At 43.5% G+C, this 27,694-nt stretch overlaps 1 protein-coding gene across 22 annotated transcripts in view; it reads right to left on the bottom strand.

The window, feature by feature from the left end:
• The window catches only part of ABLIM1 (actin binding LIM protein 1), a 300,318-nt gene that overhangs the window by 24,835 nt on the left and 247,789 nt on the right, over window positions 1-27,694 (bottom strand). For 5 of the 22 annotated variants that reach the window (XM_004763809.3, XM_004763811.3, XM_004763805.3 and 2 more), the window contains exons 9-15: window positions 25,185-25,268; window positions 17,319-17,396; window positions 16,450-16,605; window positions 13,085-13,120; window positions 10,662-10,791; window positions 8,496-8,615; window positions 606-710 (exon numbers count right to left, since the gene is read on the bottom strand). In XM_004763809.3, the coding sequence (XP_004763866.1) occupies window positions 606-710; window positions 8,496-8,615; window positions 10,662-10,791; window positions 13,085-13,120; window positions 16,450-16,605; window positions 17,319-17,396; window positions 25,185-25,268 (709 nt within the window). The remainder of the gene's footprint in view (window positions 1-605; window positions 711-8,495; window positions 8,616-10,661; window positions 10,792-13,084; window positions 13,121-16,449; window positions 16,606-17,318; window positions 17,397-25,184; window positions 25,269-27,694) is intronic. The other 17 variants (XM_013062106.2, XM_045068994.1, XM_013062103.2 and 14 more) reach the window with 5 other exon arrangements.

The raw sequence follows: 27,694 nt of genomic DNA, 5'->3' as shown, positions 1-27,694 counted from the left end.
GTTTAGGATTTCAGCAAAGCTTACAGCACCAAGCCTAAATTGCAAGATATCTTTGTGGGCTAAGAAGGTAGTCAGTTGGTTATGAACTACGAAGGACCAACCAAATGATCCAATTTTATACCTCTCTGAAAAGTTCACAGAAACAATCTCCCCACGGGAGACAAACAGGAAGAAATAAAATCACTCTTGAGTGAGGCTGTGGTTCATTCTTGAGGATGAGACGGTCACTAGAATGCCATTGTGACAAGTAGGCAATGACACCACACCACAGAGCGGTATCTTCGAAGGGCACTCATTAAAATCTCCGTACATTTAAATTAAAATCTCAGTAAAAGCAAAACAAGGCAACTCAACTCCTTCCCTCACTCTCTGCTTCCCCTACTCCCTTCAAAAATTTTTGAGTGAACTTAAACCTTCCATACAATCCTTGGCATTTTTCACATCCCCAAACTTCTGAGAGGCCTTCTGGGTCAGATCGTGCAATTTAGGGTTTGTCAACCATGTGCACCCCGATGAAGACAGTGTGAGGATGAGACGAGACAGCTAACAGTGCTACATTCTACACCGTGACAGGACACCCAGACAAAGACCGTGTCAGCTCCTACCTGGAACATGGAAATGTTTAGGGGCCTGAGCATAGGTTGGAGTGAGAGGACGACTGTCTGGCCGGTAGGGGAGAGGGGAGTTCCGGCCGCTGGACGGCTCGTTGCCTCCAATGAGAAGAATGGAGAAAACAAAATAAGAGAAGGGACAGCAATAAAGAACACAAAGCGAGCATAATAAAATTCGAAACAAACCGGAAGGAGGTACATTCAAAAGGAGAAACAGCGGAAACAAACTCAATTTATCCATTTGGCTCACGGGGTGATAGAAGGTTTAGTTTTCCGCAAGAGAGACTTGAGTTCGCGCGGAACTGGGTTAGAAGCAGCTAGCGGTAGGATGCGTCATTCCAATGGCATGCGGTTGAAGGCCGTGAGCTAGCAGCAAACTGATTAGATGGAAAGTACATTAAGAGTCATGGAAGGTCACTTGGTAATGATTCAGGTTCAGTTGTCAGACCATTAAGTCCCAAGCATGTGAAGGGGCGGGATACGCAAGCCCAATTACAGTCACTTCCAGGCACGACGGCAGAGGCTGGCGATTGGAATGGATTTCTCTGAATGGAAGGCTACGTGTATCTGGGACCCTGCGTGGTCACCCAGTCCCTCCCCTTAGCAATGCAAAATGCCTGCACTTGCAGCAAATGCTTCTGTTTCCTCACTGTGCAATACACGCCGCAGGGTCAGAGCCCTTTCTCCCAGGGACTCTGCGACCTCTTACTACTCTCTCCACCTGCCTCTTCCAAGGCTTCTCTGAGGCTCCACCCCGTCCAGCAATTTCATCTGTGAAACAGGTCTGGACACCTACCAAGGCTGGGCACTGAGCTATGACTGAGGACATGGAGATGAATGACAAGTCATCCCTGCCTGTCGGGGGCGGGGGGGCGAGTCTCAGAAGCTACCTAAGGAGACAGACTATGACACGGACATGCCTGCTCAGGAGAGGGTGCCATCAATTCGTGCGCAGAGCTAAGACGTTAGACTGAGCGGGGTGTCAAGGAGTAAGTACACCAGGTGGGAGGGTGGGCCGAGGGGTAAGCAGGCCTAGAAGGGCCATGGTGTGTAGGAACAACACTCCGAGCCACTGTGGCTGGACAGCAGGGTCTTCTTGGAGGAGAGAATAGGGAAGGGGCTAGAAAGGCTAGCTGGCATTGGCTGCAAAGCCTTGAGTTCCACCAAGGCCAATTATCACCCCTTCCGGCCAGGATGAACTAAGGCTTGCCTTGAGCTATCAGAGGTCAGCTACTGCCCTAAACTGTCCTCCTACCCCATGTCTGAGAAAACATCTGCCCCAAGAATACACAGAAGGTGCAGGGGACTATCAGAAGTTAATGACCTATAATGCGATTACTTCTGTTCATGAGTTAGAAGACTTCTTTATATATTCTGAAGGCAAGTCCCTTTTCATATAGATAGACGACTTACAAATGTTTCCTCTCGTTCTGTGGGTTGTCTTTTGCTATCTTTATAGTGCCCTCTGAAGCACAGAAGTTGTAAGTTTTCACAGTGTAATTTATCAACTAATGCTAATGATATGAAACAAACTGCGGATCTTCAGAAAACAGAGCACAAGCTGATTTCTTCAAGTAAGCCAAGCTGCTCTAAACATGCCCTACAAAGCAGAAAAGATATCCATTGCTGGAGCTTTAAAATAATGCGCTTTCTGGAGTTTTAATTTCTCAGTGTGTATTTTTGGGTAACCAGAGCACGCATCTGTACTGAAGGGGCAGCAAGACTTCCAAATGAGATTTGAATTTGTTTCTGGCTTCAGTTTAGATTCCCGGTTTTCAGTTATCATGTTCTGAAGCTTTTCTCTTTTTCCCCACAAGAGTCAGTTTCATGTCTAGCTCCCAGTACATTATAATGTAGACCTTACTATTAAAATCAGGTATTAGCTTCTAAAAATGCTGATGCTTCATCCCAAACTGCCAATCTATTCAAAGGTTAATTTTTTAAAAAGTCATTTCATTTATTATCACTCTTCTAATGAGAAATAACTAGCTCACATCCGAAAAAAATGAAAAGACACAGGTAGGGGCACGCAGGGGAAGGAAGAATGTGGCTTACATGCAGAAGTCAGTCCTGTTTTAAATCTTCAACTGAATTAGAACTAGGTCCCATTCATCTCTCTATGCTCAGCACAGTGCCCGGCCTTATAAATGCCTGGCCATGAATGACTGAAGCAGTCTACTTACGAATTCTTGAGCTATTAACAGCTGAATTTAATAAACACCACTGCAGGACTAACCTTCACCTTGCTCTTGGATAAAGGCACCAGATTCCTGTATTGAGTAACAGGGTCACAAGAACATCTCCTTTTTATAACTTTCCCACTAGATCTTTGATAACCCCTAAACTATTTCACTCCAGAGGAATTCTTTACTCCTGTAAACATCAGAACTTACGAGAGCAATTAATAATTGAAAAACAGAATACTTCTGGGGGGCTGTTCTCAAAAGAAGGTAGCTTTCTGCAGACCCGGAACACTGGCTGCTCCTGCTTCGGAGCCACAGTGTTCTCTGGCCTTCCCCTCTACCCTTCCTTCACGGGAAGAAGACATCAGACATCTCAGGGAAATGTTCTCATGGGTTTTGGTGATAATATCCAATCAGATGAAACTCCATTAAATTTGGTCTGATGATGATTAGCCTGTGGCACACACACATGCAAAAGTATCTGCATAGATGGGACGCAAAAGTTTAAGGTTATTAGAATGAGCCTTTGCTCATGTATTAAAAATCTATCATGGAGATGGTCTGCTGGCAAGGGGCAGGAGGAGCCCATCACTTCCCTACCCATCACTTCCTAGGGCAGATGATTCCCAAAGGCTGGGGAGTAACTGTCGGGACCCCCGATGGGTGAATTTCAGCTGAACGCTGTCTCTTGTTGGGCATAGTTCTTTATTCGGCTGCGTATTTCAGCAACCACTGGCCTTTCTAATTGCTTAAAAAAAAACGCACACACAACCTCACTACCATGTTCAAGTCTTATAAATAGATTTAATGCTAGAATCAATTAAAACCCCCCACAAAACATTTTAAAGCACTAGGCAAAGAGAGACTCAACAATGCACCCATCTAATGGACTCTGAAAAATATGACCTCCACTTGTCTCACTGGGAACAAGCCTCAGAATACTGTTGCTAGGTACCAAATGCTTAGCCCCTGGAACACCAAAGGCATTAAATATCTTTGGCATTTTTTTTTTTTTTTTAAAGTAGGCTCCACGACCAGTGTGGAGCCCAACGCAGGGCTTGAACTCATGACCCTGAGATCAAGAACCTGAACTGCAATCAACAGTTGGGACACTTAACCAACTGAGCCACCCAGATCCCATTTTTTGGCATTCTCAAAGAAAAAGAAAAATTCTCAAGGTAAGTCCTCTTTCTTCTTTCTAACTTAAAAACCCCTATCTATTCTAGAAGGAAGTAACTGAGGAGGGCCCGGAAATAATATTTTTATGCCTAGTGCATTACTTAGGCAAAGTAATACATGTGGTGTCACAGGAAAGACCATACACGGAAGATATTGCCATCATCATCATCAGCCTGGAGATGCAGACACTGTTTAAAAATAACATAATAGTGTGTATGTCATAGAATATTGTACCTATCACATTCAAAGCCATTTTGTTCCTTAAGTAAGTCCTTCCTTGTACTGGCTAACTCTCAGTTGTCAGCGATCTTAGCTACTGTCATGAGAAGCTACTGCATACAAATATTTCTTAGCCTTCACTGTGAGCTCCTTCCACATCAGCTTTATTAGCTGATTTTTCTGTCTGGGAGATAAAATCACTTGCTTAACAAATTTGAATGCTCTGTTCTTGTTTTTAATCTTCTTTTTGGTACTCTGAGAGCCCAAGTGACAAATCCTGAGACAAGTAAATCAAAATGGCTGTGCATGTGTCTGCTGGGGGCACCTGCTGGAGTGCTGCCTGGTTTTCTGGATGCTAAGTGCTCATGTTTCAAAATATAAATGAGTAGTTTGAGGGGATCGTAAAGTTGGCAGCCTCTAGAATTTCATGACAGAGTTTTAGGATTGTTGGTTTTTGTCTCAAGTTTTATTTTTATTTATTTATTTATTTTTAAACAGACTTTATTTATTTATTTAACAGACAGAGATCACAAGTAGGCAGAGAGGCAGGTAGAAAGAGAGAGAGGAGGAAGCAGGCTATCCGCGGAGCGGACAGCCCAATGCGGGGCTCGATCCCAGGACCCTGGGATCATGACCTGAGCCGAAGGCAGAGGCTTTAACCCACTGAGCCACCCAGGCGCCCCTTGTCTCAAGTTTTAACAAGCATTATGGTTTTCTTCAGCAAGTGTCAAATATTTGGATCAGAGAAAATCATTTCTATGGCAGAACAGCAAAGATTCCTTTCAAAGAGACTTAATATAGGCAGCCCTCCGGGTCCCAAATCTGTTTTCTACCTCGTGGACACAGAACATAATGTCTAACAGTATTTCCAAGGGGAGGGAAGAGTAACTCAGCAAACATGACACAGACAAAGCTCAGAACAGAGTGAAAAGCTTCCCAATCTAAGCATGTACTTGTTCACGTGGCCCAACAACGACAGAGCAACATCGAATGAAGCTGCAGGAGAGTCCAGGGGACAGAAATAAAAACACAGCGGGAAAGAAGATGGACATTCTAGAACGTGGCTGGAGAAGCCAGTGGGATAGAGAGACAGCCTGTGATGGGCATCTTAGCTTTACACGCACGCAGCAACCTCAGCTCCATGAACCCTGGGGGTTCCGGACCCATGTGTCACAAAAAGGACGAGGAGGTGGACTTGGGAAATGGCGGGGTGCGGGGGGGGGCTGCACTTCCGGTTGCCACAGTAGCAAGGGGGCCCCCAGCTTCTAGCTACACCTTCCTGAGAAGGACATACATCCTGCCCTGGCATCCTCGTTTGTCTTAAAAATAACCGCCTCAAGACTGTTAAGACGAACTGTAAGATAAAATGTGAATGTTTAAATGAAGGGCCGTGGTGGACTTGCCTCCACTTTGAAGACACCTTCGAGGTGTTTCTCCAAAGGCCATAAATGCCCTCCATGTTGAAACTTCCAAGTGCTGGAGAGGTCTTCCATGGAAATGGACACAGGTTTTTTTGGAATAACTAAGAAGTAATTCCTTGAAGAATGAGCTTTTACTGATCCAACTATATTAGGCTTTTAAAGCAGTATCTTTACTATACAAATTCTTCATGATTTATTTTGTAGTTTAGCAAAAAGTGCATCTGATTTTAAAACTAGGCATATACCCTAATGTACATTACATTTTGTATCTGATGTATTTAAACTATTTTATAGGAATGAACTATAGCCATATGAGAGAGAAATCATTAGGTATTTCTTAAGTGTGAACTCAAGGTCAAGCTAATCCCTCCTGGCCTAGTGGTCTCTACAATTTAAAATCACAGTATTTGTGTCAAAAAGTTCAAATTCAGTCCAAAAACAGAAAACGATGTACCTCTGACCCTTGAATGACATGGGCTTGAACAATATGGGTCCATTTATACACGGGTATTTTTTGGTAAATGGAATAGTGCTATTTTCCTCTTGATTTTCTTAGTAATATTTTCCTCTTGATTTTCTTAATAACATTTTCTTTTTTCTAGCTTCCTTTATTGTAAGAATATAGTCTATAATACATATAACATACAAAATATGTGTTAATTGACTGTATTATCAGTAAGGGTTAACAGGAGGTTATTAGTAAAGTTTTTAGAGAGTCAAAATTCATACGAAGACTTTTCCACCACACAGAGAGTTGGCGCCCCTAATCTCCACATTGTTCAAAGGTCAACTGTATAATTACCTTTTTAGTAAGGCACCATTTGGGCACACAAAGGTACGTAATTTTTATTGCTATTTGGTCTTCCGATTGAAAAGGAAAAATTTAAATGACTGAAAGAAGCTGTTTGTCTTAGCCTCAACAAGAATGCAATTTTTGAATTAAACAGAGATGGAAAAGAAGTTTGCTTTTAAAATTATCCTTCGTGTATATTTACACTGAAACACCCGGGGGTGGGGGCTGGGGTCTGGTCCCGTGTAGCACACCCCAGGTGTGAGCCCTTGGCCAGGGGCCCCTTAACCAGAGAATGGAATAGAATGATGTAATCAAAACTCCTTTAAGGGCACCATGCCCAGGGGGAAATTGTCACAGACAAGGTGAGCTGAGTGCTTACTACACGGCTCTTGACTTCACATACCCACAACAACCTAGGAGAGGTTCTATAGACCAGGTAGGCAAGTAACACTCAGGAGGTGAAGTCAACAATCCAAGGTCCCACAGTGAGCACAGGACAGAGATAATATTTAAACCTAGGCGTCCAGTGTCCATCTGGGCATCCCAAGTTTCCATAAAGCCATGCACAGACACGAGGTTCTATGTCTTGATACTTCATGACGTGTTATTTGTACAAAGGGCATGTGCATTTTTCTTCCTCCAAAAAGCAGCTCTTTGGAAAGATGAAACATCTAGTAACCGAACAAGGGAGCTTACATTTTTTAATTAAAAACCCATTTTTCTCTTGTATATTAGAAGCAAACAAACTAACCTTAGTTGGGCCATGAGCTTCTATATTAAAGTCTCTTTAAAATACATCTCTGAAATTTTTTAAAATAACTTCTCACCGCTTTAGAAACATTCTCTAAAGCACCCCCCATACTAATTAGCAATAATAATTGTAAGTACTCTGTCAAGAATTTTAGAAAGTGCTGCTCCAACTGAAAAAGGCTGATCCCTTTGCCAATGACAAATAATGTGTATCTTCAATAAGCATGTCAGCAACATTATTTTTATGGCATAGAAAATGCTAAAGTAGCACCCATAAAAATAACAGCACACTGATTAAGTGAAGTATTTATATTTTTGGACTCCGTTGCTCAAAAATCCAAGTAAGCAGTAAGAAAATAACTTGGGTAGACGACAAAGGAAAGCTCAATCAACTGGAACAACATTTTGGCTACTCAGTAGCAGGGCTCAGGACATGAGCGCTTGGATCACAGGGTTAGAATCTGTTAGGTCTCTCTCAAGTCCCCTAACAGCATCTGTGCTCATCTGCCACTTCCCTCCTTTAGCTGCCGTCATGGGTTAATTTGGTTCAAATCAAGACTATGGAACAAGTTAGCATGCTTCTGGGAGCTCACACGTATTTTAAATTATGGCCCCTTTGACACCCCTTCAGGGCTCTTGGATCCCCCAACACATGGAGGGGAACGGGAGCCCCAGTTGAGGACTGCTACAGAAGCATGATGGACAAGGAGGAAAACAATGGGAATGGCATAAAGGGAATGGGCAGGGATGGAGGGCAGAAACAGAAAACAGAAGGCAAAGCTCTTCTGCATCGAGCAGAGATCACGACCAGTCAAAAGAGGACTGATGACTCAAAGGGTTGGCTTGAGGAGAGGAATTCGTTACATTGCCACAGATCTTTGTATACCATCCAAATGTTTTAATATCATTAAGTGGTTAAGTGGCTTATCACCAGTAAGACAAGTTTTGCATTTTTGCTGCTAAATGCGGGTATAATTCGCCGAGCCACATCACATATCAAAACCAGGAAAAACCCCAACTATATATTATATTTTGCTTTTGACACACAGAAAAACAAAATGATAATATATGGTTTTTTTTCCTACGTGGTGGATAATAAATCTTATGGTCTTAAATACTTCCTGTTTCTTCATCTAGAGCCCTCAGAAATGACATGGTTCTCCCGTGGAGAGAGGCCATGTCAGTTCTAAGACGCCGGGCGTAGTCATGACACACGCAGGCATGCGGAGAGGTCGAAAGCTGGGAGCTAACTCTTGGAGATGCGCCTTATTAGCCTTCCCCGGGTGCTAATAAATCTCCACTCTGCGGGGGGGCTGCCTGGAGAAGCCTGCCTCCTTACCTTTGATATGGGGAATGAAGTGGTGTCGGAAGGGGGAGTTGGGGCGGGAGTCGCTGTGGGCGGAGCTGAGGCTGCTGGTGCGCAGGTGGGACAACCTTTGCACACCAGGAGACAGCAGCTCTGTGCAGCAAGGAGTCAGGGGCAGGGCCAGGTGGAAACAGAAAAGAAGAACAGAAATTAACACAGGAGCAGGGACAACATCATCATTCCAAGGGCGGGGTGGGGGGGTGGGGAGGAATTAACGTTAATCAGGAGTCTGCAAAAGGAAGAAGGCAAAAGGGTTAAGAACGCACCTGCCGAGGGAGAGGCAAAGTGGGGAGAATTTGCAAATAGGTTCGGGTTGGTACAGAGTCACTCTCTGGAATAAATGGCTTTATGAGAAGGAATGGCCACCACGACATTCTCTGTCAGGATGACACGGGCTACTCTGGAGCCAGTACCTGGCACAACATTTAGACTCAGATAGTTGTTTTTAAAAAGCACCTGACAAAACAGAACCCTTGAAACACACGTTAAAAAAGCAAAAACAAAAACAAAAAACCCCAATAATCATTTTAAGAACCTTGAAAAGAAGTAGTTATATGTAAAGGTCAGATTTTTTTTTTTTTTTTTTAATTTTAGGCTGCCAACTTCTCCCGGTAGCAGTTTAATTTTATTTGCTTTTGTAGAAGGAAAACTTGTTTGTGCTCCCTGGGTAGTGAAGATCTACTTAGGATCCTGAGAACTGCATGGTGGTAGCACGCAGGGACTGGAAGCTTCATTATCTTGGAAGGAAAACTTGCCACTGTCACTAAACCCAGACCTGGGGAATATGTACCATCATCTGGGATCTTGAAACCGCAGGGAGGATAATCTGAGGTTTTCTATCAGAACCCCAATCGGCTTCACTTGACAAGGGTAGAAAAAATAATTTGGATATAATTTTTGAAAAAATAATTGTTTTTGTATTTTTTGAAAAAATAATAATCATGCCACATGAGACACCCACTAATAGTCACCGGGACTACACTGTGCACAGATGAAGGTCACCTCAAGTCCACTACCATTTGATATTGTCTATCCTAATTATTTTATCGAAATAAGTCCAGACCCAGGTCTAGGGCATTAATTAAATGAATATAGTTATATATGGCCAAAAAAAAAAAAAAAGGAATCCATTTCTTGAAAACCTCTCATCTAACGGAACTCAACAAATATTATTTATGACCTAGAGTAGACTATACATTATTGAAGAATCATAGAGTAAAACAATCAATTTTCTATGTGCATTAAGTCTATGGCTTTAAGGGAAAGATTGCAGCCTTTTTATATGCTGTTCATTTCCTTTGGTTCTATTTTATCAAATAAGTTAGCATACGAATGAGTTTGTTCTCATCAACCTGCACAGAAGCAAGAAACTTAAAAGGAAGTCTTCTTAGACGTTCGCTGCCACCAAGGTGCTTTAGGAGGCCAGGGTCTCCCTCTGGGAGTCTAGTTCTCAGGGAACCCTGGATCCATGCTGGGATCTCCATTTTTCCATGCCACATGAGACACCCACTAATAGTCATCGGGACTACACTGTGCACAGATGAAGGTCACCTCAAGTCCACTACTGTTCGATATTATCTATCCTAATATGTCTCTAATGTTTTTGTTTTCCAAGTCTGGTTCAAAATCTAAGGGCTAGAATAGATCTGAAAAGTTATCAAATACAACCCCAAGGTGCCATGTAATACTTCCTTCTAGAAGGTGCTTAACCAAGCACACTTAGTAACACCCTGTGCCTGGTTTGGGGAAACAGAGCAAACCCACCAACAAATGACCAATGCTAGATTTAATGACCAATGCTAGATTTTAGATGTGTCTAAAAGGCACATCAAAATATTTTCTTTGGAGAGCTTCATGTTAAGTCTCAAAGTGATGAAATTTTCTTTAAGTCTAAAAAAAGAAAAAAAAATCTCCCTGGCTTCCCGTTGTTCACTGTCAAAATGTAATTATTTAATAAATCGTAATGAGTATAATCACAAAATTACACAAATTATAGTTAGATAGGAGTTTTCTTTTTTTTTTTTTCCCTGGGAAAACAGGAGATCTACTTGGCCGCAGATTTTAAATACACTATCAGTGGTGGGAAAAAAGAAAATCACACAGCAACACAAAGCCAATCTCCAGGACAGGCACCCTTACCAGGTCTATGAAAATGCTGGGGAGAGCGAGATGTGGTCGGAGTGTAACTGTGGCGGCTGTAGACGGGGGAGTTGATGGAGCCCTGGCTGGTGGACCGGTGCATCACCCGGTCCCTCGAGTCCTGGTAGCCCTAAAAGAAAGAGCGAGAATGTGGGCGCATCAGACACACATTCAGGCTATCACTGAGTCCCAGTGACATCCAGCTCTACAAGGACTGCCTGATGTCGACCTGTTCATACATTTTAGGGTCATATCCCTCAATATGTACACAAAGGAGTATTCTGCGGTTAACGCATTTTGTTTGAAACCCATAGCTCTTGCATTTCCCCAAATTTTAAGATGTAAGATGGTAAACTCCCATGTTGCTAGACCTCTGGGAAAAAGAGAATACCCTGATGGCCACACTGGTATGGTACCCTTCAGTTTTACAAAGCATGTTCAGCATTTCATCTGATTTTCATAGCAACAAAAGTAGAACACAAGGTATGACCTCCCTTCTCCACAAATGTAAGATGTTTCTGAGCAGATTAAGAGACCCTTGTGCAGGTGTGTAGCTCGCATAGGGCAGAGCCTACTTCAGAACCAGCCTCCCGGCTCTAATCTTACCCTTTGCTCTGGCCGCCAACCCACACTGTAACACTGATCTGGTGACATTTTAAAATGATTTTCCTGAAGAACAAGCTGGTGGTGGCCACAAACCCAAGAAATCCTACTTCTCACTTTGAGAAACATACCCCAAGAAGAAAATAAAAACTGATCTCCAAATGGGAAAATCTGCTCAAAGATATTTATAATACCACCATTTATAAAGATTAAACTTTCTCAACAAATTGGGGAATAATGAAGTCAATTAGGTGTATCCATTCAATGGATACACCATATGCCCACTATCTCCAAAGCCAGAAAAGAGCAGATTAGATGTGAAGTACAAAAAAATCATACACACACAAACACAACACAAAACGGTTCAAACAATGAAAAGGGTAGGAAGGAATGTTCTACATTTTAGGAAATGGTTGTCTTATGAAGTTTCTGCTACCACAACAGAAACATAAGTTTGGAAGACAGAATGGAAAAATGCCTAAAATTAAAAACTCAATAACCAGGGCTGTGTGAAATGTGGGAGTAAATGGCCAGGAAACTACGGTTTGATTCTAGTTGCCTAGCACAATAAGTTGTGTAAAAACAAAATAAAAAGAAGTCCCTAAACAATGTGCTTCAACTTTGCAACTGGTTGATAATGAAGTCAATGCTTCATAACTTCTGTCATTAGAATACTAACAGAAATTAATTTTTCATAGCCCTCAGTCACAAACATTGGAATGCCACAGAGTTTTTACCAGGTTAAATTATAATGGTTATCTAAGATCAATCCAGTTTTACGTAGAGTATCCAGCAAGTTGCTTGAAGACTCACTGATTTTTATTTTTTATTCATTTTAATTTTTTTAAGGTTTTATTTGATTTCTCAGAAAGAGAGGGCGAGAGACTCTGAAGCAGACTCTCTGCGGAGCACAGAGCCCAACGCGGGGCTCGATCTCACAACTATGAGATCATGACCCCGGCCAAAGTCAGGATGCTTCACTGGCGGAGCCACCCAGATTTATTATTTTTATGATTATTCTTTTTTTAGATGGGAGTAGACCCAACACCTGAGGCGTTGGCTCCCCGGATACCTAAGGAAATGCAGAACAGTAAGAAGCCCGCTAAACACGCGATCCCTTGGTGACTGTTCTCTGAAGAAGCGAAAAGGAAGAAAGTGCCGGGTCAGAAGTTGCTGCAGAACCGCTAAGACGGTTGTGAGAAGAACTAATCCGGTTTGGATTAGTCTGGTTTGGACACCGGACAGCGCGGAAGGCGTGTGTACGGACTGAGAGGGGACCCGGGGCTCACCGTGGAAGGACCATGACGGCGCCACGCGAGCCACGCGAGCCACGCGAGCCACGCCGGGCTACTCCCCAGGGGACGGCGGGCCCGGTGGGCCGGATACAAGCCACGGTGAGATTTCTTTACCCTGAGGAGCGGGACAAGACTATGGATTTGAGACAAAAGGGAGTGTCCTCCCCTGAAATGCTCTGTGACCAGGACAGGCCATTTCAGATAGTGCAGCAAGCTGGGCCTCCCCAGCAGGACGGGAGGTCTCACTCCCCGCAAACCCTTCCTGGGCACTTAGGGGCAGAGGCTCAGATTACTCTAGGGCTGTTTTTACCCCCAGTCTCACTGGAGAAAACACGGACTACCGTGTCTTAGAGTCATCTCATACGTAAGGGATTCGACATGCATCACAATTTTGCACCCAGTTTTTGTTTTTTTGTTTTTGTTGTTGTTGTTTTGTTCAACGTCCTTCCTTAAAAACTCCGGTCTAGGAAAAGTCCAGGTAACTCCCAAATCCCATCCATTATAATGTTCAACAATGGTACTTACTTCTGCTGAGGGAGTAGGAGACAAAGTCCTTGGAGACTAGAAGAATAAAAGAGAATCGAAAGTTACAGTGGATACTGATTTGTTATCAGTTTAATTAGTTTACCAGAATCGCCTGGAAACAGCACACTGCATCCACACCCCTGCTCTCCCTGTCCATCCCCATCTTCTGATTAGGTTAAATTGAGAGTGGGGCTCAGACAGGAGCATGACAACCAAGTTCCCAGGAGCCTGGCTCATGTCCTGGCCTAAGAACTATTGGTTTTGAGAAAGACGCAGTCATACTTTGATGCTTAAGTTAGACAAACTGCAACTATTTTTCCCTCTATGCTCAAACTATGCTCGGTTTACTACTATGAGTCATGGTGTCTACTGGAACACAGAATTTTATAAACATGGTTGTTGACTCAATTATAATCAGAGCAATCACGTAAAATCATTTGCTGCATGACACAGACCAGGGATGACCAGGTCTGTGGCATCCTGCCCTGGTGGGCTTGCCAACATGACCACATTCACCTGGCTTCCAACCTTCCGGGCACAAAGGCTTCCTTGGGGGCAGTGAACAGATCAAACCCTCTCTCACCTCAGGGCCTTTGCATCTGCTGTGCCCTCTGCCAGCAGTGCCTTTCACTTAGACACATGCCGGGCTTACTCCTCTTCTTCAGTGAGGTCTCATGTGGTACACACAGTGCCTTCTGTGACCGTCCTATCTGAAGAAGCAACCCAGTCCTACATGCTTTCTCCTTACTCTGCTTCGCTTTTCTGCTAGCACTACACCCTGGAGAAGGGTGTTATGTATCTGCTGATGGTCTGTCTCCCATATCCCACTGCAAGTTCCATGAGGGCAGGAACTGTTTCTTTACAGCTACTTGTATTCCCAGGGACTAGAGCAGCTCCTGGCACCTATGAGGTACCCAACAAATATTTCCTAAATGAATGAATGAAATGTTTACAATTAAAATGCAAAAAACATTTAAATGGAAATGAAATGCAAACAAAGCATCCTGAAGAACAGGGCTAGATTTCTCAGCATCCCAGTTTTCCCCTCACCCCAAGGTCACAAGACGCCACCGGGCTCTCCCGGCACAGCAGCTTCCTCAAGCCCCAAAGTCTTGAGACAGCTACAGCCTGTGTTGGCGTTGTTGGTGGTGGGGGTGTCTAAGCTGGGGGAAGACAGGCTCCTTGAAGTACAGAGCCAGGCCTGACTCTGCTGACAGCAGGCCTCCTGATCCTACCCCCTTCTCATGTTTCCTGGAGGCACAAATGGCTACACAGAAGGTCAAGTTTACTCCTCCGGTGTTTCTAAATTGGCAATCTATGGATTCTTTGGAGAAAGTGTTAATAAGTAGAGGAATAAATAATCAAACGGCGTGTGTCAAGTTTTCTTCGTTGCAAGATTCATGTGTTGGGGAAGAGACGGAGAACATGTGTTCTGATCTGGGGGCAAACTCCCATCAAGCTTCCGTGCTCCGAAAAACCCACAGGTCATCATTCTGGGTCCTGACGGTAATGATGCTGATTACGAGAGTGGCCAGCAATTTTGTCGAGCACTCACGGGCCAGGTACTGTTCTAATCTAAATATTTCACTGACTCACAGAAGACCTCCGAGGCAGGTGTTACTTGAGTTTACAGATAAAGAGATTGAAATACGTATCTTCCCCAAAGTTGTATGGTTAGTAAACAGAAGTCTGACTCCAAACCCTGAAACGTTCACTTCAAAGCCCAAACTCTCAAGTGCTTGATGTTTTACTGCTCAAAATGGAGCCACCGGGAAATAGATATGTACCCCCAAACCTAAAACACCAAAAAACAACTCACCTCCCCCTTGCTTGGACAACCTGAATATGAGCAAATTCTCATCTACTTGCTCCAGGCCCAGGCCCTGTGCACCCTATTCAGGAACTGTCCTTTTCCTTGATTTTCTACACAGCTCTCCAGGCGGGGCCCCTTGGCAGCTCAACAACACAGCGCCCCCCCCCCATCGGTGTGGCTGCAGATGCAGTTACAAGCATATGACCACTAGGGGGCACTACATGAAAATAGATATCACTTCCTGTCCAATGGGCCATTTCAACCCCAAATTGAAAAATAAGTGAATGAACAACATATATTACAATTACGAATACATATACATATAATTATGAGACAGATGTCATATATACATGTATTATTGAGAACAAATGAAACAGAATCACCATGTTTGCATGGCTTTTCTTCATCTAAGATCTCAAAGCACTGTGTGGACATGTTAGGTAGTTTATAGTCTGTTTTAACCTTGGGTTGAACAGCTAATTTCAGTCCAATATTTGGGTAACATCTCTCCGACTGGACTCAAATCAGTGTATAGAGGATTCCAATTTTAAAAATAAAAGAGAAAAAGGTTTAAAGTGAGTTGAACAGGCCAGGATAAACAGACCAGAGCCCATGCAACCCAGGTAGGGAACCCCCAAACCTGGGAAGGGATAGGGAGGACCCCAAGGGGCTGAGAGGCTGTGCTCCAACCTCTGGACCATTAATGCTGGGAAAGCATTACTAAGCCCCAAGAGGACAGGGAATGCCCCACAGCAGCAGCTGTCATTTCCTGAACATTCACCACGAGTCTCTCAGGTAATTGCTTTAACAGAGTAGTTTATACAGATTAGTTTCAATAGACAGTAAATGATCTAGATAGTCTATAGATACTAACCTTTAAGAGATCATTTATTTAATCTTTACTAACATCCTGTGAAGTGGATTCTGTCATCCTGTGTTACTACTGATGAAGAAACCAGGGTCAGAATGGTTGCCACGTGGCCAGTCATCCAAGCGGCACGTGGGGTCCCCAGGCTGAGCCCAGGTAATTTGATTCCAGAACCCTGGCTCACTTCACTGTGCCACACCATGGTCTCCGTCTCTCTGCTGTTTCTGTTCTCTCACAGTCTAACTATCTTAAGATGCTGCACACAGCGGCTGTCCTAACTGAGGATGTATGTTCTCTTCCTCATGATCCCCATGACTGTACCTCAGATGGTCCCCCCAGGAAACCCCCAGAAGACTCTCCCTCACTCCCTCTACCCAGCTCACAGAATCTCCCCTGTGAATTCTGACTCACTCCCCAGTATGCCCGCTCTGCCATCCTACAACCTGGTACCAGCGCTCATTCATGCTTCCCCGCTGTTTTCTTTGGCTGCTCTCTCAACCCTCTGTAAACTCCTGGGGCCAGGGATGGTGTGAGAGATTTCTGAGCCCCTCAAAGCACCTGGTACAGAAGCCTGCAAACAGTAGGCAATCAAAAGAACCCTCTGACTTATTGTGATTCCAGTCAGTCATTCTTACACATGTGATGAAAGAGAAGTTGTATAAATACAGCTTCTAGATGTGTTACCTCTCCCAGGCTCTGCCTCTCCTGCTTGTCATCATAGCCGGAAGTGTAGAAAGGCTCATAGGTAATAAGATCTGGACGTTCAATATCATAAATTGCCTTGACCTTGGGGATGGCTGCTAAATCCTTATAATCCAGGATTTCATTGTCCACTTTTGCCTGGCAAAGTTAAACAGAAAGCAAAATCACTTTTCAGTCTCATCTCTTTGGAAAACTATTGTTAGTACATTTCACGTCCTGCTTGAAAGGTGAAGACCTTAAAAAGAAACAAAAACCAAAGCATTTTGCTTTAGAAAGTTGCCTATTTATACCATATATTAATCATGTTTTATTAAAAAAAAAGTCACCAAAAGCTTAGGAAAAAGTCTGTGCAGAATAAACCAAGCAGAAATGCCTGCAAACCTTCAGGATAATTTTCCTAAATTTATTACAGAGATGGAGAAGCTCAAACAGATGGTCAAAAAAAAAAAAAAAAAAAAAATCCTCCCAGATGGCTAAAAACAAGAACTGCATATTTGATAAACTAAATATTTAAATATCTCGTGGCAGAATTTAAGAATACTCAGTATCAGCCTTACAAAATGTTTAATTAATCCCCAAGTGTCTATATCCAACAATTTTTCAAGTCCTACATGGTATTACTACATTTTATAGGTCATTGACATCGATGGTCACATTTGTATATAAATTTAATTACCCGAAGGAGACATGATTGGGAAGGCTGATCTTTAACAAGGGGGTGAAAACTGGATCTCGTAACAGAAACAGAAATCATTTCAAATTATTCTACTCTGGGTTACCCACCCCCGCATTACCATCTGCTACTTTACCTGTCCCGGAAGGAAGGTTCTTTGCCAGGAGTCAATACTTACATAGATAGTATGACCCGGGGAGCCAGGGATACTGGAGCTTGGTCTAGAATAAATGCTTTCAGAGGAAGTCCTGGTAGGCTGTAAATAAAACGCGCCTTGTAAGATTTCAGACTGTGGCTTCAGAATCAAGAGTGACCTGAGTCCCTAGCATTTACTCAAAACTAAACTGGTTAGAAAAGATCTGTGGCCTTTCTGAGTAAAGGAAAATATAACCTAGACAGAAAGTTTAAAGAGAACCAGCTGTGCAATCAGCCTTGAGAATGCATTTGGGGACTTGTCACCTTCTCTTCCTCGTCCCCTCCAAGACCTTCTGGCTCTGCCTTCACCAACACCTCCCTCTGCCTCTGTTGCCACCGACCCAGCCCCCGTCTCCAGCTCTGCTCATCTGGACCGCTGCAATGACTCTGCCTGAGGGTTTCCTGCCTCCATTCTCATCAAATCCATGTGGTACCCAGAGACCAGAGGGATCTTTTTCTTTTAAGATTTCATTTATTTATTAGAGAGGGAGAGTGAAAGAGCATGAGTGAGGGGAAGAGTGGAGGGAGAAAGACAAGCAGACTCTGCGCTGAGCACAGAGCCTGATGCGGGACTCGATCCCAAGACCCTGAGATCACGACCTAACTGAAATCAAGAGTCAGACCCTTAACCAATGGAGGCACCCATGCAGGCGCTCCCAGCGAGACCTTTAAGAACAGAATTTGGTCACTACATTTGGCTTCAGCAACCACTTAAAATCCCAACTCCCAGCACCTCAGGGTTTGGATCCTGTTCTCCTGTCCCACACTCACTTCCTTCCCACCATCACTCATGGAGTATGACGCAGGTTCCTGCTTCAGGGTCCTTATCCTCGCTCCTCCCTGTGCCTGAAATGCTCTGATCCTCGATTTTTACATAATTTTTTTTTTCCTTCCTCTAGTTTTGGCTTTAAATGTCACCTCCTCAAAGAAGCCCTCCCTGATCTTTCAACCCCAAATAGTTACCCTTATTTTCTGTCAGTGTCATTCTTAGTTTTCCTTCATGAATAGCCCACAGCTATGGGACAGATGAGGTGAAAGCAAAAGAAAAAAATGTGTGATCCCCTAGCAGGAAGAGAGTGTCCTTAGCTCCACAAGAAGCCTGCGGTGGCTCCATGTTGGGGTGGGGTAGGAGAGGGGGTAATGCAAGGCAGTCACACGTCTTCAGGTACTGATGCTGGTATGACGAAGCCCTGTTTTCATCAGTGAGCAGCGAGGACACTGTGTGACCAGCCAGAGAGCACAATGAGCCGTGGGGTCTCTCCCACGGCTCACATCCTATTTTTGTGAGATACGGGTCAGGGATGCTTTCTGCCATCCTTTAATGATACACTTGGGGATGGCTCTGAAGTACTGCAGGCTTCCTCTGCAGCAGTCAGCAGGACTGTGGCAGAGCTAACAGCGTGAAGAGTTATCCGACAACCTTCGTTCAAGGCTTTCAGATCTGAACCACCTCCATTTTGCATACAACTGCCCCAGGTTCTCTGATTCTAGAAGTATTTTCGAAGTATTTTGAACACAGTCAGACTGTGTTCAAAGTCAAATCAGCCGGTCACCAAACCTGCCGATGCTCTGACTTCTGTGGAGAGCTCTGTCTGCTGGGAGCATCTCCAGACCCATCAGCACAGGGAAAGGCTCAAGATGTCTCTTGGAGATTCGGAAATTGCTTTGTTTCATTGCATTTACTGTGGCTCGCTTTTGCTTCACTCGGGTCTCCTTAGTTAAAATCTATTTCCATACACTTCCTACTTGCTTATAGGTTGAGTTACATCCTTATTTTCTTACAATGGCCCTTTGTTCTGCTTTCCCGAATAAAATGAGATGGTGGATAAAACACGACTCCATGTAGTATAATAGAGGGGGGTTAGGAGGCTGGATTTGGAGTCAAGGTAATTAGTTCAAAACCTCGCTCTCCTAGTTGTGTGACATTCTGAGTTTTTCTGTTTCTCTTTTTTCTCGCTTTCTCTCTTCCTTAAGTTTCAACTTCTCATTTCTAGAATGGAGTAGATGGTACTAACACCTAGTTCATAGGATCAGAGGAAACAACACCTATAAAGCTTCAAGCACCTCACCTCGCACAGGGCATGTACCCACTTCCAGCATCTTCCAGACACTGGACCTTAGTCGGGATTTCTTCATCTGTTCATCTCACATAGCGGAGGAGACCACCGCCTCTGTTTCGCTCTTCATGACAGAAGAGTCCTTTCAAATGTGAGCTCCGTGCATGAGATGTCTGTTGAACTCTCTACGGCTACTGCATTTGTGTGCCTTCCCTTCAGAACTCAGATACATGAAGTCATTTACCTCAGTCCACAGGGCGGCAGTCAGATTGGCTGATGCCCTTCCCCTTTTCGAGAGCTCTGGAAGTGACTGCGTATCTGCTCAAGACGGTGACTTCTAAAACGCCGGTCTCAGGTTTATTAATTTATGCCCTTCCCCCGCCGTATGGCAAAGACCTTGCACAAAGGCCTGTCTTATCTGCCGGAATGGTCCCTGGTGTGCTGCCTCTTCAGCCGTGCTCAGGTCTCAAACAGCGCACACGGATCGCTGGCTTTTCTGCCACAGTCCCAATGGCTCCCAAAGTGTATGAGCTCACCTGGCGGAGGTTGGAGGTCCCTCCTTCATGAGGATAGTAAGGTTACTTTTTAAAACTCAACTATTAGTTTGGGTATTTTAATCTTAAGTATTTGGAATTTTGTATTTCGATTTTAAATATCTAGAATTATAAAAGTGAACAACCTCGTTATTAAGAGAAATTCTTTTATTCTTCTGGCTGTATCCCTCCCCCCCTCATTAATAAATAACTTGCTGAGGGTCTCTGATGGCCAAGAGAGCTTCAAAAGGCACATAGCTGTCTTCCAATATAGCAGCTCAAATCCACTCCAACTGAAACTCATTTAACCTGAAAAGCAACAACTTTCTGCCACTGACTGTTTCTTCTTTATCAGGAACTGAACTCTACTATCACCCAGATGGGCTAGAACAAAGTTTTGCAGATGAGCCACATTTCCACAGATGATCCTTCTATGCAATTATTTAACCTACATTAATTACGATTTCAACCCATTCTGATATCCAAGTTAACAACAGTGACTCAGTAATTACTAATTGAGTTCAATAACCCTATGGGTCAGCAGCCTTTGTGAGCCTCTACTTACTCTCTTGTCTATACAGTTGACCCATGAACAATGCCAAGGTTAGGAGCATTGACCCACTGGGCATTTGACTCCCTCCAAAACTTAATTACCCATACCCTACGGTTGGAACCAAAGCCTTACTGACAACATAAATCGTTGAGTAACACATTATTTTGTATGGTATGTGTATCACATACTGTATTCTCACAAGAAAGTACATCAGAGAAAGGTAATGTAATTAAGAAAATCCCAAGGAAGAGAAAATACATTTGGAGTACTGCAATGTATTTACAAAAAAATGAAAAGTGTATGAGTGGACCCATGCAGTTCAAACCCATGTTGTTCAAGGGTCAACTGTATTATAAATGAAGATTATTTCTAATACGTATCCCCTTCTATAGAGAAAGGAAACAGAATCTGTTGTTAGAAGTAGATGCAATTTACTTATTTTCCTGAAAGCACCTTTTCCCTCATGCCTTATGGAAAAACCAAACTTGAAAGCACAGGTGGAAATTTCAATTCTATTTTTTAGTGCCATCTTTAGCCAAAAAAAAAAAAAAAAAAAAAAAAAAAGGCAGGGCAAGGGTGAAGGCACAGTAGATGATACAGAGAGGATTACAGACAGGCTGTGATATCTCAAAGTATTTTGCTAATACAACTAGGTGAAGAATTTATTCCTTATTGTGGTGACTGAAGGAAAGAAGCTTCAGGAAGAAACGCCTATTGCGTGTGGCTGTCCTAGCTCACTCTCTCATCCAGGGGTCCCTGTAACCTACATTGATCTCCCCAGGACATGTTCATGGACCCACTTTCAATTTCAAAAAGGTTTTTTATTTTTCTCAAAAAAAAAAAAAATCAACAAGACGTTGATTTCTGAGTAGTTTGTTTCAAGAAGGAAGAGAAAAAAACAGCCTTTGATCACTCACAGTAGTTGCCTAAAAATACACGTCTCTTTGCTTTCTTCATGAAGTCTTTTTAAAAGGCCTCTAACCACCTTACAGCTGAGCTTTCCTCTATGCCTTGACTTGGTCCATCTGTCCCCCCATTCAGAAGGCACAGTCACAAAGTGAGAATGACACCGAAGACATCTTTTCATGGGGCCACATGGCGCTCGTCCTTCTTCAGGTACTCGCCATTAAAACACTTACCAGAGCTCTGCCTGGTGAGTAAGCAGAGAAGTAACATTTTCCATGGACTTTCACTATGGGCCACTGTGCACGTGGCCAGGCCAGGGAGTGCCTGAGAGCTCTCCGTTGCCCCCCACCTCCCCGCTTTCAGCAGGAGCAGGGGTGTGACAACTACCCATCTAATTTGCATTCCTCTAAAGCCATGCTCTAAGAAGGGAGAGAAACTACAGGCAGCTGGCAACCAGATGGGAAAGAGCTGATGAACCCCTAGGGGACAACTCCCTATACAAGGTGATCATGCCTTATAGGAAGGGCTGCTGGGACTGACAGTACCTGCCTTGGGTTTTTGCTGAAGTTCACCAGACAAGGTGGTGATAATCGCTGCAGAAAAAGGAATACTTTTAAAATTTGCATACATTGCATGTTCACTGCTAAGTCAAGAAAGGGTGAAATTAACTCCCTTGGAGAAAGGGCTTTTATGTTTCAGAGGAAGCAGGAGGGGCTCAGGGGAACAATGTCCCTTCTCTGGAGAGTTTCACAAATGCCATCAGCCTTTACTATGACCAAAAGCCATATGTCTTTCCTGTATAAATCTTGACCCCTATACATCCTGATGCATGATAAAAACACAGCAAAAAGAATAAAATATTTGAGGGCGCCTGAGTGGCTCAGTGGGTTAAGCTGCTGCCTTCGGCTCAGGTCATGATCTCAGGGTCCTGGGATCGAGTCCCGCATCGGGCTCTCTGCTTGGCAGGGAGTCTGCTTCCTCCTCTCTCTCTCTCTGCCTGCCTCTCTGCCTACTTGTGATCTCTCTCTGTCAAATAAATAAATAAAATCTTAAAAAAAAAAAAAGAATAAAATATTTGAATAAAGCAAAGGCCTGGAATAAAGCAGTATGTACTGATGTTAATAAAACAATAACATTATGTCCTCGTTCTAGACATATATAAAGCCTCCCATTAGCTCTCAAAAAATATGCACACATATAAAAAATATGTTTGATATATTATAAGTTTGCAAGTGCATATGTTATAATAGTGAATGTTAGTTTCAAAAGAAAAAAAAATCTCATGCCCATTTTGTATAGCAGTCCATTCATGCTTTAGCCTCCAAAGGCACATCAGAGAAACTCCTTTCTAGCATATAGCAAGTGATCCAATGTAGATTATAATAAACTTGGACCTGGGAATATCATCTGCTTTGTCTACAATGAATTATAGCAGAAATTAGAAATATTCAGTCCTGAGTTTTCATCCAGACAAAATTCACTATTCATATATAACTTTTCCAAGCAAGTAAAACTGAGTATGTTTTTCTTAGGCAATTCTACTTCATCATTTTCTTTTAACCTGTACCTCAGCGTGAGGAATAAAGGAGTGACTGCAGAATATAAATAATAAAATGACGTTCCTCCTATCAATTTTCTTCACAGCAAAACCAGAGCTTACCTCTCGGGCAAGAATGTTCCTGCAGGAGGACAGCCGGTTTACCTAGTAACTAAAAGGGTCTGATACTATCTGGTGAAATGAGCTGCCGCTGGAAGCATCTAAAAGATCAACATATATGTGTGACCTGAGAATTGCCTTGGCGTTTCCAGGCTTCTTTAAAGTTCTGGTGAGCTGTTCCACAATGGCCAATGGGTGAAGAGGGGCCTTGTCAAATGGCCTGTTTCTCTGCCAGGTCCCCAGCTGTTTACAGCTTTCTGTGATGGAGCTGAAGTTGACTTCATTGATACTTACGGCCAGATAATGGGAATCAGATGTCCCTTTTGAACCAGGCCAGGAAGAGAGTGGTTATTAAAAACAGAGCTCTCTCTCCTCTAACCCACCACTACCTAAGAGGCTCCCCATCTTTGAAACTTAAGGGTCTGAAGCAAACCCAAGAATCTCACACTTGATGATGGTATTTTTTGTTCAAGTCATGAAAATGCATCAGTTGGCTACAGCCTCAGGCTAACAAAAGAGAATGCTATTGGAGTTATAAGGAATACTTTGGAGAAAGGACCCCCAAACTACTGAAAAAGCCACTGCTTGCCGAACAGCGACTCTAATTCTGAGCAGCACTCCTCTGCGGTGGGGACCAGCTTCCGCTCTTCCACTGGATTCAGGAGACTCTAATTTCACTGCGTGTAAAATCTCCACCACTGGGGCTGAATGAGCTTTAGGACAGAACGAAGATCAGAATGACCAACACAAGTCGGGAGTGTGACCCAGTACTGTGGGCCAACCCAATGCACCGCAGGCCCGGAGTCTGCAATTAAGTCTCGCTGCTGATGTCTGGGGAGCACCGTGGGCTGATCTCATCCTCTGGATGAAGAAACTTAGGGGCTTGATGTCTAAAAGGTGTCTTTCCACTCTGAATGTATCTGCCTCTAACTCTCTTCCAAACCATTTAAAGAAAGAAGGTGAAGTCATAATAAAAGTACAGTCAGCAACTGTCCTCAGCCGTGGCGCGGTCCTGGAAGGCACGGACAAAAGGTGAAGGCACAGAGCCCAGACTGAAGTGTTATGCTATAACCTCGAATTATGAGCAGAGCTAAAAAATGGGTTTCCTCTGGGCTATGATAGGACTGTGGATAGTTATTATAATTTAACAGGTTTCAACGGATTCTGTGAGACCCCTAAAGAAGGTCAAGTAGGCGCTTGAGAGCCCAGGCTCCTTCCTGCTTCACTGGTCATCGGGCGAGCTGGCCGAGCCCTCTCCTGGCTTCGGGACAGTCCTGCAGGTCAAGCTGCTCTCTTTCTCAGACACATCAGATGGAGCCAGTATGCAGGGCTCCCCTCCTGTCTTCCTAAATTCCTCTGTGCTGTAGTGGAAAGAACGTAACTCAGAGACCTCTCTTACTATCTTCACTCCTCCACTTACTGGCGGGCTAACTCTGGGCAAATTACTTAACCATGATGGGTCTCAGTCTCTCATTTGTAAAATGGGGCCAAGGACAGCTACTTCACAGGGATTCTTAGGGAGAGCACATCAGAGTATGTTTAAATCTCCTGGCCTCTGCACAGTAGGTGCCTGGTCCCTCTCATTTCCTTTCTCATTTCACTATTGGTTTCTTGAGCCGAACCAGTCCCTTCCCAAGCACTGTGCCCCCTGGTGGGCTAGTGCTCTTCTCCTCACCAGTCCCAAGCCTTCCTCATCATCTCCATGGGTGCTCATCTCAAACGACCTCCACCATTCAACGCCAAGATCACTTTCCCCAGGAAGTGCCCCCTGAGACCCTTTCTCTCATCTGAGGTTCCTGGACCTACGTGATAGGTTTCTACACCATTTCATAATTATTTATCTATTATTTACCGGTCTTCCCTGCTATCCAGCCTAGCACTCACTCCTGCTGGGTGCCTGGCAAATATTGGTTCAATGAACAAATGTGTAAATACAGGACCAAAAGGGGAGCTTCTACAGGGCTCACTTGAATGAACATAATGAACAGCCAGAACGTGAGATGCACTCCGTGGGGTGAGAAAAAGCATCTGCTTCTGCGGGAGCCAGAGAAGTTATGGGGGAAAAGCAGCACGGAGAGGACAAGCGACAGAAGCCTGGGGCCAGGACAGCGGCTCGAAGCCTCAGCCTAGACACAGCGCCAACCTGCAGAGACGGAGACCGTCCTGTGCGTCGAACCAGACTTTTGGGATAAAAGAAATCGGATGAAGAACGATGCGTGTTTGGCAGCTGCCATAAAACATGAAAAAAGGGAAGAAATGAACAAAGAAATATCCTCAGTTTAGAAACACTATACAAACAAAACAAAACAAAACAAAACGAAACCTTTGGGAAAATGAAGTTGATAGTAACTGTCAAGGGGCATCGCTTTATAGTTTGTGTGTGTGTGTGTGTGTGTGCGTGTGCGCGTGTGTGTTCTTATGTTCAAGGCCCCGTGTGTAAACAGCATACTTACTGGTCTTCAAGTTACAGTTTATTTACCTACATTCTAACCCCCCATGATTCCCTTCTATTTATTTCCAGTTAGACAGTTTCATATATGAAGAGTAAGAAGCCAGTGAAGCCATTGAGAGATGTCTTTAAGAATCTATCATTATAAATGGTCTGTGAGTTCTTAAATACCAAGAATGTAGATTACTCAGTAGGGTTGCAGAAAAATTCTTAAAACATTTTCATTTTGCTATGGTAACTGCACTGATGTGGTACCCCATGAAAGGCTTGGAAATCTTGGCTCAAGGTCTGTGATCTGTAGACACACCCGTAAGAGAGCACAACATTCATTCCCTTATTCAAAAAACGATTCCCCTTTAAACCCCACCAATGTCAGCACACACCCTACTCAGGGCACTGGGACCTCTTCCCCGCTGGAGTGCTCTGTCCTACGCACTCCTTCTCTTCCCAAACGTGAGCAAGCTGAGGGTTGGACTGACTTCCCCAGTGGCTGAATGTTGGCTTTAGGAGAAAAGTCTTGGAATTTTCTGGAAAACTTGACTAAAGGAAGAAAAATTAACAGCTCTTCTTGGCCAGAAAGAGGAGAAGTATTTCACTCATTGTTTTCACAAGCTTATCCAGAGAGTTCTATCAAGATGCAATCAAGAGTGGTTTTTTCCTTTCTTTTTAAAATATCATTTTAGTCACACTATCTGCAAACTCAAGCGATTCTTACAGAGAAAAGACATACATTCCATGCAGTCTGGTCTCATTAGCATTCTTCTCCTCGTCTCCCAAAAGACTTCATCAGAGATGAAGTGAAAATGAATATTCAAAAAAACTGAAAGCAACACAGTAGAGAGAGTACAAACCACTAGTTAGTTGGGTGTTTTCTGGGAAGCATTCCCAAGCTACGCTATGAATTTTACATTCTTGTGATAAAAGTGACAATAACTACTATCTTTAATGTTCTGGGATTTTAGAAAGATAACCCACTTCCAAAGCATCCATAGTTCCTCAAAAATCTCAGACTCTGGTGCCCAACACGGGTGACTGTTCCAGTGTGCACCTGCCTGGTGGGTGGACTTGAGGGTTATACACACATGTTCAAGTTGAAGCTGTTATGTGTCCACCTGATACTGGTGGACAAATTCCTTTTCAGTTTGTCTTGTTTTTACTCCATTATTATGAGAATGAGGGTTTTTTTTTTTCTTTTCCATAGAAGTATGATGCCGATGGGGTTACAATGCAGAGCTGCTTACACCTACTAATGGCAGCTTAAGAAGACCTGATACCACACTCCAGAGTTTGGCTTCCCAAGTAACTTTAGGTCTTTCTTTTCTCTGAGATGCCAAGGGGAACACAGCCAATTATAGTTTTTCCAGGGGTATCAGTAAGTCAGCTAAACCAAGAGCCTGGGAGCCTATGGACTGGGATCCAGTGTGATTACTGCTCAGAAAATATTTCACAGTCCAAGGGAAAAACCAGGGGCATCTGATTAGGATACAGATAATGATACTGACTTATAAGCGTGTGCAGCTCTTTGCTTCTGAAACATATAAAATAATGTCATCTGGAGGTGTTGTCAGGGCTGAATAAGACCAGGAGAAGGTTTTAGAAGTGAGAGGTGAATAGGGTCTATCCTTTTGTCGGAGCACTTAGTGTTCAAGGACAGTTACTGAAACATTTTGATGTTACCTAAGAGTTACGTTACCAAGATGCTTATTCACACTGACACTTTTGGGAACATCATTGTTTTCCCCAAGGGTTTTATCTGACAAACCATTAGCTTGTGGAGACAGAGGCTACTCAGTGGATTTGGATTTAAGAGGTCAGTAAAATGTACCATGGATGCAGAGTTTGGGTTGGGGTAGTACATTATGGACTAAGTACAAAAAAGTCTGGTAGGCCACCAGATATCTGACTTAGAACTTGATGAATAATTTCTTCTCATCTGTATGTTTTGACTGTTCCTTGAATGCTTTCCTATGAACCTGACTAGTGAGGCAAGGCTTACTTTCTCCAATACAAGCATGGGAACAAAAACCACAATCAATTTAACATTGGAGGGAAGGGAACCTCCTTCCCTGGCCAAATGGTCTTTGAACTTGATCTGCTCTTCAGGAAAAAAAAAAAAAAAAGAAAGCCATGATAAAGTAATTTCCCCCAAACTCCAGCCCTGAGAATTAGTGGCAATGACACAGAGGGCCAGCAAATGCACCTGG

Source organism: Mustela putorius, unplaced genomic scaffold, assembly GCF_011764305.1.
Source record: "Mustela putorius furo isolate JIRA1106 unplaced genomic scaffold, ASM1176430v1.1 tig00003909_pilon_pilon_pilon, whole genome shotgun sequence".
Classification (NCBI taxonomy): Eukaryota; Metazoa; Chordata; class Mammalia; order Carnivora; family Mustelidae; genus Mustela; species Mustela putorius.
Note: the sequence above shows the minus strand (reverse complement) of the source record. Positions and strands in the feature narration are given on the sequence as shown.